The 11260-nt window shown below is 38.5% G+C and overlaps 1 protein-coding gene across 1 annotated transcript in view; it reads left to right on the top strand.

Annotated features, from left to right (window-relative positions):
* Positions 1 to 447: 447 nt before the first annotated feature.
* The window catches only part of FYB1 (FYN binding protein 1), a 93107-nt gene continuing 82294 nt past the window's right edge, over positions 448 to 11260 (top strand). The window contains exon 1 of the mRNA XM_072416626.1: positions 448 to 857. Within this exon, the coding sequence (XP_072272727.1) occupies positions 855 to 857 (3 nt within the window). The 5' untranslated portion in view covers positions 448 to 854. The remainder of the gene's footprint in view (positions 858 to 11260) is intronic.

The raw sequence follows: 11260 nt of genomic DNA, 5'->3' as shown, positions 1-11260 counted from the left end.
TATGCACAAAATACCTGCTTATTCCCTTTAACAACTGACATGAGATATTAAGTACACAAGAAATGCATTGATAAAGGATTAAGTTTTATTAACCCATATAAAAATTAAATATCTTGAATATAAACTCTGTGTTCTCTCAATATGCCACCAGAAAAAAATTCTTGGTTTATACTAGGTGACAACTAGTGGAATGTCCTGGAACTGCATTTGTGTCTAGTTTACCAGAATTGAGCCGTCAAAGTTTGTTACACTTTAGCATGATGACACAGCGCCACTTCGGACCCCTTAGTACCAACTGAGCACTATTTAATAACTACAGCCTAGCTTAGTATTGTTGCCGACCATGTCCACCTTTTATAGTACCAAATATATATAGTATGGTATGTATATATATAAATGTGATTCATAGGAAAAAAATCTGTTCCATAACAAGGAAATGAAATAACACAAAGGTTAAGTAATATAGCAAATGAAACACATGAGAATGTTTTAGAAACTGACACAACAAGCAGATACCAAGTACAGAAGACAGAAAAGAGGAAACTTAAAGGGTAGCCCTCCCCCCTCACCAACATTGAGTGTGAAGTGTTCACCAAAGTCACAAGAGTATAGCAGCGAGAGCCTCGTGAAATCTGCGTTCCTGTACAATAAAATTAGAGTAGAACTGAGGGAAAGGAACAGCGTACAGGGCATACAGTAATTCAGATAACCATTCCATGATAAGACCTAATGAAACACAAACCAAAAAAAAAAAAGGAAAAGAGGAAGTGTGTTCTGAGCTTCGATTACGTGCAAAGGATAATCATTAAACTCAGTCAGTACATTTCACAAGCAGATCTCATACTGGAGCAACCATGGTGAGTACTACAAATAGATTTATTAGGATTATTTGGATTATTTGTGTCTGTTTGGAAGTAGAGTAAATATCGTTGTATGGAGAGATAAACGGATAGGTCCCTGTAGGATCAAGGGCTGGCTGTGGTCAGTAGGAATTTGTGAAAATCAAGAGGGTGTAACATTTTACACTAGCAGGAAATATTTGGATCTTTGCAGAATACAATGATCTGAATTTGGGGTTAGCTGGAAGGGTTTGCACAAGGCAACTGTAGGTGTTTTTCTTTGGCATTTTTGCTGCCAGCTTCACTTTTTACACAATTTACATTCTGTCACTGGAAATGATCCTTCCTGATGAATGAATGAGTGCTGTACACATAGTGTATAGTCTATTCTGTTCTATGGAGAGGGGAGGACGAGCAAGTGGCACCCTGCTGCATCCTTCTCCATAGCAAAGTACAGCGGTTGTGCACACATAGTTGCTCTTGAATCCACCAGGACATTTTGGTGAATGACATCAGGGAAAAGTTGTATAAAAGGTAATATACGCTAATTTTTTACCTGCAACAATCACATTCATTCAACTTGGGCAGTAATCATTGACCTTTTTAATATAGGGGAACCCTTTGAAATAACTTTCAGGTCTTTGGGAACCCCGTCTATAACTACAATATCCACAGCTCACAGTATATTATTATGGCGGTCAGTGGGATTGCTGGCCATTGAGAAGAATGTCACGCTTACAGCCAAAAAATCATTGGTGTCACTTATCTGATCTGCGAGGCACAAATTTCTCATTGTTTGAGGAACCCCTAGCAACCTCAGGTTGGGAACATTGATCTAGCAATAGATAGAAGCACAGCATTCCTTGTATTTGGTATTACAAATAAAAAAAAACATACTTGGAGGCATATGATGGGCTCACCACTTTTTTCTGGTCCTCTTGTGAGCCACTCTACAGTAGGGAATTTTACCTGTTAGAGCGAAGTTTACCATGTCTTATAGCAAGCTTACTTGATTTGGATAATAAGTATTGAGTAGTAGCACCAACATTGTTCCTAAAAGATAGAATTTTCTTGTTCCTAAAAGATAGAAAATTTCATGCAACCCTTTCCAAGGAGGTCATTAATCTCCTTCTCAGACTAGCACATCTGGTTTCCATAAGGTTTGAGCCACCAACCTAAAACAAGGTTACAAATCTGTAAATTCTGAGAAAGCCAGACATCCTTATTAGCATGTTTTTGTTCTGAGCGTCTAAACTGGACAACCAGGAAACTAGCATTTAAAAAATGAGAAGTAACAATGGCAGCCACCACAGTCTGGGCTTGAAAAGCTTCAAAGCAGTGCGGAGGAAATAATAAAAGTCTAATAGACAAAAAACAATTTCATAAATGGTTCAAGCACACCACATGGTATCTATATGGGATGATGGGGAGGAATCCCCCCAAATTCTTGTAGTCCATTAATGCCACTTTTGGTCCACTCTTTTTCATTTCTCTTTAGGCAGCAATGTGAGTTATTTTCTCTATGAGGGTTTTTCCCTATTTAGTATTGTAGTGTAAAGAAGATAACCACCTACTGTATATTCACCGAGGAATTTTATTGTGTCTGTCTAAGGATAATTATTTGGGGAATAACACTAATTTACACTAAAGAGTTTTTTTTTGTAATGTGTTCAAGTGGAAAATCTGAGCTCTTAAAGTTTGTTGCATTTGATGAATCCTGATATCAGTCTTGATACTGTATTTATTAGTATTTTCTTTCAGAATGAAAGACAGTGAATTTCAGCAGACATTTGACCAAAAACCATTCATTATTCAGATTCACCTATTGTGTCCTGATGTCTATATATAACTTTGTGTAGGTTTGCAGAGATCTGTGCAGGACTGGTGGATTTTTTTGGTTCAGGTTGAAGTTTTGATCTCTTTATATCTTGACTTCCCTGGTTCCCCATTTACTTCCTTAACAACAAACTTTTGAAAATACTAAATAAAACATTTCTGATTTTATTACAAACTTTATTTTATGTTCACATGTGATGCTTATGATTGAAAGAACTGAAATCCAATAAATAAAAAGGGCGGTCAGGGGGTGGTGACATTTGGTGGGCTTGTGTTTGACTTGCCGTAACTTCTAATGGATATTGTGAAGGATAGGAGTGGCAATGAGATATGTGAGTGCAGTGGATTTTTACACTGTGTACTACACCAATCCAACCTACTGCCTTCTATCTATAACCTGATGGCCCCAGAACACACCTACTGGTAATACTGGATCACCCACCTTAGGCTGCGTACACATGTTCAATTTTTGTCCCCAGAAATAATTTTCGTAATGGTTTCCAATGACAAGTGACAGATGAACGAATGGGCGTTGTACATATTGCTCTGTTCTATAGGAGGAGGAGAACGAATAGGTGGCACCCCACTGTGCTCTTCTCTATTGACTTCTACCCTTGGTTGTTCACCAGTGGTCGTTCATGGACAGGTCAGGACGGATCCATGAATGACGTTGGGTGACCGCTGTCAGCTTCTCAACTGAGACCGGACGTTCCTATAAGGCCAGAATCATCTGATGTGTAAAAAGCCTTATAGCCTCACTCACACAAAAAGTCTGATCAGATTATTAAACTGAGCTATAAATATTAATTAAATAGAAGACATATATGATATCTTCTACAAGACATATATGAAATCATATATATGTCATATATGATTCCATTTCGATTCTTGGTGTAGATTCACAGAAAAATGTATGAATCAAAAGTTCATCATTTCCCAATGTGAAAAAGGTGTACATCTGGATAAACATTGGCTGAAAACCTTTTAAACAGACCCCGTGGTGATTGCAAAGCATGTCACATTCACTGTACAATGTCTGTGGGCGGGGTGGATAGAGCGGTTGGTGAGCGATAATTGCGATAATTGCGATAATACTTAATAACTCCCAGAAGCCGCTGTTTCTACTCGGTGGTACATATTTGAATGACTTATTTATAATGAAATAAAACTCAGCAAGGTTTGGATTGTTTGGGAAGAAAATGGTTAAACACCCGCCAAGGCTTTTTTTTAAGTTACTTCCCCTTGTTAGAGATTCTGGTTTTGCGTATAAACTTTGTATCGTGGGAAGATTATGTTCATTGCTAATGTCACCTTCCACCGTTATTTGTTCAGGAGCTGCTATCTGAAAAGAATTGCCGTGGGTGAATATTAATAAATAGTATCACCTATGGTGCAGATACACTTAGTGTGTAAGAATCGTGTCACACATGTGATTCAGCTGTTGGTGACACATTGACAATAGTCTAAAGCTACATACACACGTCAGATAATAGTCACCCGAGGTTGTTTTGGGTGAAAATCTGAAATGTGTACAGCAGTCCCCTGATGTTGTTCATCAATCCAGAACAGCAAGCTGATAAAAGACAGATCAGGAACAACCATGGTGCGTTACTATGAAGGTGGAGCATAGTGGGGTGCTCTTCGTTCATACTTACCCCTCCACTCTCTATTGAATAGAATGGTGTTATTTGTACACTACTCCATTATTCATCTGTCACTAGTCATGAGCTGGCAAATGTTACAAGTAATTGCTGTTCAGACACGACCAGGTGTAGTGCACGGAGAGGGAGGTCAAACAGGAATTGGGGATGATGATAAGGAGGCACTGCAGGGGCCACAATAGCCCCCATTAATGATCAGTTGGTGAGTGATCCAGCATGGCGCCAGTGACTCCTCAAAAAGAATACAGAAGCACTTGGGACCAGAATGTCATAAAAGGGTCATTAGGACACTTCCCAATATTTGGAGATAGGGAAGAGAATACATTTTAGCTCAATGTTTGCAGGGAAATTACATACCTCCTGCCATGGCCTCATTTTACAGACCATACGAATGAATACGCAAAAATTATTCTTTTTACTAATGATATTTCTTTTACATAGGGTTTTAAAATAACAGAATAATTTAGAGGTTGGGTGTAGGCTTAGTAGAAAATATTAGTTCCTAATTGTTAAATAATACATTTCTTGAGGTGAATATCTCAATAATAATAGAAAAGGAAAGAGGGACAGAAGAACTTGAATCTGAAAAAAGGGACATACATTCCAAATCAGGGGCAGTTATTGTAAATGTTTACATTTATGTAGGTTTTTTTATTATTTTATTTCTATAGGAGAGATGTTAGATGGGGATGTGGATGTAAGGGGGGGGGGGGGGGTGTCTGCAGGGGCAGCCTGGAGAGGAGTTTTACATCTTGCCCCAATGGCTGTATTAGAATATGCCCAGGTTCTGGGATAATCAAAAGGTGAAATACTTATAGGAACTTATGGTCTATAAATGCTGGTCCATCTTCAGGCATGTCAATCCATCCTTCCAGCCCTGTCTTCTGTCCCTCATTTAGTAGTTATGCTCCAAAAAAGAAATGCCCTCACTCAATTGTGTCCGCCATTTGTTTCCCTGGTCGGCTTTGCTTTGGGCGGTCATGCCTGGTGTATCCATCATTGCAGTAGGAAGGTCGCCTCTGTCCAACCTCATCTCTCATCACTGAAATTATCTGAAGACCCCTCCACTGGACAGCCATTAGGGAGTGTCCATGTTACCCAGATAGTGGCATAAACACCCAAAGAAAATAATCTCTTCTAAGAGAAAGAAGAGTGAAAACTTAAGAGCTAGAACATCATATGATCATGAATTTAGGTGAATAGTTTAGGGAGAAAAAGAATTGCAATTTCTTTTATGTTTAGAGCTCACCTATATATAAATAAAATAGGGAGCTTTAGTCATATATTTATTGTGTGTGTATAAATATATAGCTATTTTTGGCTGTTATTAGTATTATAGCTGCCATTATTTTGCTCCTTAGGCACCAGGTAGGCATATAATATTAAAATGAGTAACATATGGGTAAATATGTTGTTACCCTAAAATGGGTAACAACAGAATGAAATGGTTAAAAGCCGAATTTAACTTTTTTTTTCTTTTGCTGTCTGCTGTAGCTTTGGTTATACATTACATAAACCTGTCTTTACTTCCCCTTGTAGGAGTTTATGTTATTGTATATGAACTTTGTATTGTGTGAAAAATATTTTTTCAATAATGTCACCTTCCTCCATTAGTTGTTGAGGAACTGATTGTCACCTGCTTCCTTTGCTGATAAAAATGCCATGGGGTGAATATTATTAAATAGTATTATTGGGGGCTTACATTGTGGTCTAGAAGCTGAAGTGCGGGTGGTGAATCTCCGGCCCCTCACATACCTAGCTCCCCTTCATCTGACTGAGCATTCCTTTGTCTGACAATCAACACTGCCATCCAAATGCAAAATGTACAGACCTCTGGACACCCATGCAGCAACACTCATTGAGCCTGATTTATTAAAGCTCTCCTAGACTATCATGGGAGAACCTGGGTGATCCAGCAAATATTAATGGATTTCTGCTATTAGTTGGAAAATGTTTTCAATCCTGGGCCATATCCATTCTAGGTTTGCTGGATCTCCCATGTTCCCCATTGGTTTATCTTCTCCAGTCTTAGAGAGCTTCAATACATCAGGCTTATTAGGTCTGTGATTTACCAGAACCCCACCACCATCTTTCTCTAAATGAATTCACCCAGTTTTACACCTCCTAGCCACAAAGTGCATAACATTTATAATCATTAACCCAACTTTAGTGTACTGTAGGTGCCCAATTAATCAGTATATCAGTCAACCTGTATATTGGAGACCTCTTGTAGTTTTGTGTCATATACAGTCAGGGATACAATACTTTGAAAAAGGACCTAGCCAGCTTTGTTGATGTTGTACCTCTAAAATCCCAGGTGTTATTTATTTTTGGTCTTTGGGTTTAATACAGTCATGGGATGTGGTACATTTAGAGAGGTCCTAGTAATTATTGTATGTGGTCTTTTTGAAGTTAACAAAGTCTTAACCCTGTCCACATTTCTCTCTGATCTATTGATTCTGCAGGAGAAGTGATCAGAGCTCCAGCAAAGCATTTCTTTCTCTTCACAAGCAACCATTCCTTGTTCTGGCACCTGACGTTGAATAGCCAAGGGTGGTATTTCACTTCCACCCTTATCTTACTTGGTCTAAAAAATCTTGTGCATGTGTGGACTATAGCAATGGTCACCAACCTTTTCGGACCTATTGACAACTAAATGCATTGAATCCGGACCGCGCATGCGTGGGGGGCGTGTGTCACTCAAAAAGGGAATTAAAGTTCCCCCATAGTGCTGTCATGATGCCAGAACTCATCCACTCTCCCATGTCGGCAAAAAATGTTTTTGCTTTCACATGATCATTATATAAAATATCTTCTTGCCTTAAAGCTTCTTTGAATGGTCCAAAAAGATGAAAATCTGATGGCGCATCATCCGGACTATAAGCTGGGTGTTCCATAACTTCCCATTTCAATTGTCTGAAGGTTACCAATCTGTGGGCTGCACTTTTGGGGCACTTTGTTCCACGTTCCTGATAGGTTTCAGAAATAAGACCTTGGGATTCCCAGGAGACGGTCAACATCAACGTTTCTGCCAATGGTTGCGTCTTGAATTGCTTTACTACAGGGGATGGGTTCTTCCATTGCTGTTGTTCTTCTGTTTTTGTGAATTAGTTCGAGAGTTTGTGCTTTCTTGTAGCGCTGCTCCTCTTTGGTGTAATTTTTTGAGTTTCACAGCCATCTTCAACACAGTGTGACAACTCTTATACTAACCAAGCTCAGCCGGCTTGCCAGATAGACCTGTCACATGACACTCGAACATCACAAACTACTACTACTCCCACCTCACCGTTTACAACAAAAATATAAAGGTGCAGAATCTTTTTGAATAACTCTTGGAATAAAGAGTAGGATGAAGTAAAATAATGCAGATTGTACTAGAATATTTGATCATTTAAATTTGGATTATTGCCTTTAGTTGTCAATTTATACACCTAATTGCTATGACCCCAAACATTATATTGTCACCGAGATTAAGGAGGAGGACTAGGGCACATGCCCTGAGTAACAAACAGTGGGAAAACCCCTTTAATACAATATAATAAGTATAAGTATTGTTTGTGGTTACAGTGTAGCAATCCTAGCTGATTATAGCTGATATGAGATGATGCCAAGATGTGCAGAGATGTGGTGGTGTACATTTATATTACATTACATTTATATAAGATTACATTTATGCACTTGTGTGCTCATCTTGTATTCTGAGGACTAATGAGCACAAGTTATAGTTATTCATTATCCACAACATTTTAATTTATTCCTAACAAAACTAATGCTGATTCTCTGATTTTTGTTGCTTTAACTTCTTCACCTGGACCATGTTCCCATGCATTTTCCTTATCTACTTACCTCTGAATTATTTCCAACAAAACTTTGCTTTGATTTTTGCAAAAAAAAAAAAAAAACACCTAATTTTTCACATGGGATGTGTTTTCATAGGTTCACCCAACTTTCTTGGCAATTTTGGAGACATTACTATGTTCAGGGACTAGTAGTAATGTGTCGGCTATAGACTTGAATTTAACTGAAACAAAATATCAGTATCATTGAATTTTAATCCAATAAAAAAGTATTATTCCCCTACCATTCAAATCTCAGACGAATTTTGTTTGAACATGTTTGGAAGCCAATCACTAATGATGACCAGTCTGTATTCCTGGGGTGATTAGTCTGGTATTTGGTAATATTTGGGTCTTATCTTTTGTGGATATAAATTCTTTGAGACTTACATTTTATTAAATGGGTTGTTCCCAGGGTACGGACCTTAAAGAGGACCTAAACTCATATTTTTCATGGTTTATGGATGATTTGAGCCCAAGCTATGTTTATTTCTCCTAAACTGCCATATATTTGGGCTCTCCATTGCAACGGCAATAAAAAATAGTCTCCAGGGGCATTATAGGAGATTGACATCATCAGTCAGAGAGGAAAAAAAGCATTGACCAATCAAAGCAGTGCAAGTTTTTTAGAACCACTACCAATCAGACTAATGGGAGTGGATTAGAATCACTCCCACTGCTCTCATTGGTCACAAGTTTAGAGCTTTTTTTTCTGTTCTCCCCTGTCATGTTCTCCACAGATGGAGGCGCCAATAGGCTCCTTGTTTGGGGGTGATGAAGTGGATGAGAGTGACAACGAGCTGCTTGAAAGACAATGGAGATGAGGGTGATATTGGATGAGGGTGACAATAGGCTCCTTGGATGTCAATGCAGATTGAAGGTGGCAACAGGCTTTGCGAATGAAGGTGACAACACAGATGAAGGAGACAATGGGCTTCAAAGAGGAGGATGATGATGATAATGGGCAGTGAGGAGAAAGATGATACAGTCCAGGGGTCTGATATGGTGGTGGGAAGGTATTTCCTGATTCGTGTCAAGTGGTGGCAGCTTGATCTATAGTAACATCCATGACACCAACCAATCACAGAAGTCAACACACTCACTGATTGGTTAGGGAGCCTGGGTGAGGAGTAGTGAGGGAGGGCTGTGGGCGGAGAAGAAGGTCGGGACGGATGGCAAAGTCAACTTGCCACACACAAAATGGCTGCTTTCATACATATAATGAATGTTTAATTTTTCATGGATGAAAGTTGACACAGCCAGCGCCACTAAGGGGGACTGACATTCCACTCCAGGTAAGCGAGAATAGATATCTAATAATATGTCTGATGTTGGAGTTCAGGTCTACTTTAAAATACATAAGTGCCTTGATCCCACTTTAACCATAGGCACCACTTTTGCCTAGAAACAATCCACCGGTACTAAGTCAGCCATTAAAGCGCTCCTAAAAATGAAAAGCAATGGCGTGGAAAACTTGATTTCAAACTGCTTACATTTAATTAAATAAAGACCTGTCTGATGCCATCTTTTAAAAGTGGAACTAAAGTTTAAAAACCACCAAAGTATTTCTTTATCTTTCCCCATTGACTATGGTGTTTTCAAAGAAATATAGAAATACATTTCAACAAAATGTTCTGATATTTCACTGAAAGTACAGAGAAACATAATCTCTACTGGTGTCATTATCATTGGTATAGCAATTTCTGGAAAGTCCTTAATTTTACTGTTGTTAGTTTATAGTAGGGGATGATCTTCCTATATGTATTATGGCTCTTAATAGAGACAAATCTCCCCAAGCTGTGCCCATGTTGCTGACATGAGTCACTGTCAAAAACTAAATCAAAAGATTTGGCTTTGGGCACACTGGGGAACTGATTTCAAAATATATTCATAGAATAAATTACATTTTGTGTAGCGTTCTGGAGTTCAGGCTCAAGTGAAAGTTTATAAATCCCTTAATGAACTTGTAACTCCCTTAATGAACTTTGTTCCTCGTCTAAATATACCTTGAAAGCATTTAGTTATATCTGTGTGATAAGTGCAATTTATGATCCTGCCACAAAAATGTGTCAGCTTCTTGTGCTCTTGTATAATATTCTTATCCCTGAGAACAACATGACATGTTGTGGACAATAAGGGAGAGGTTATGTTTTGTAGTCTTATCTCTGTTGTTATTATTTTTCTAATATAGCACAATAGGAGAACCTCGGTATACCTTAGGATGCAATGGCCCTGATTTTTTTAGAGCTCTGCAAAACTAGAGAAGATCAATACAATACAAGACAATCACTGGGGAAAATGGGTGATCCAGCAAACCTGGAATGGACCCAATGGGCCTGATTAATTAAAGCTCTGCAAGACTAGAGAAGATAGACTTTTACAGGAGAACCTGGGTGATCCAGCCTAGAATGGGCCCATTGGGCCTGATTTATTAAAGCTCTACAAGACTGGATTTTCATGGGGGAACCTGGCGATCCAACCCTGGAATGGAATTGCTCCAGGAATGAAAACACTCAGCAAATAATAGCAAATTATTTTTAGAAAATTAATTCTAGGTTCGCTGGATCACTCAGGTTCTCCCATGATGCTCTATCATCTCCAGCTTTGGAGAGCTTTAATAAATCAGGGCAAATGTGTTTAACTGGCGAGATCACCTGCCAACAAACAAATGAAGTCACCACATCTCAGTATTGCTAAGCTTCAACATATTTAATTTTTATTTTGGCGTATCTTTAAGGATACAACATAGACATGCAATCCCACTGAGAATTTTATGGTCATGTGAGAAAAAATTATTAATATTCATCTGAAGCTAAAAATCTTTTTCAGCTCATGTGTTTAGCCCATGAGTGTGTGCTAGTACCTGGCCTTTGATTTCCTTGTGTTTTGTTGTCTCAGATATTGTTCAAGTTTCTTTTTAGATGATGAGACTTGTTAAAGGGTATATATCACCAGATTTTTTATTTTATATAAACAATGGTGTATAACTAGGGGGGACTCTTGCAATAACTTTCAGGTCTGCACAGTGTGGTGGTCAGTGGGAAAAATCTCTTACATTAAACTGACCCTGGAGATCAAACTTGCTCAT

Source organism: Pyxicephalus adspersus, chromosome 6, assembly GCF_032062135.1.
Source record: "Pyxicephalus adspersus chromosome 6, UCB_Pads_2.0, whole genome shotgun sequence".
Taxonomy (NCBI): Eukaryota; Metazoa; Chordata; class Amphibia; order Anura; family Pyxicephalidae; genus Pyxicephalus; species Pyxicephalus adspersus.
Note: the sequence above shows the minus strand (reverse complement) of the source record. Positions and strands in the feature narration are given on the sequence as shown.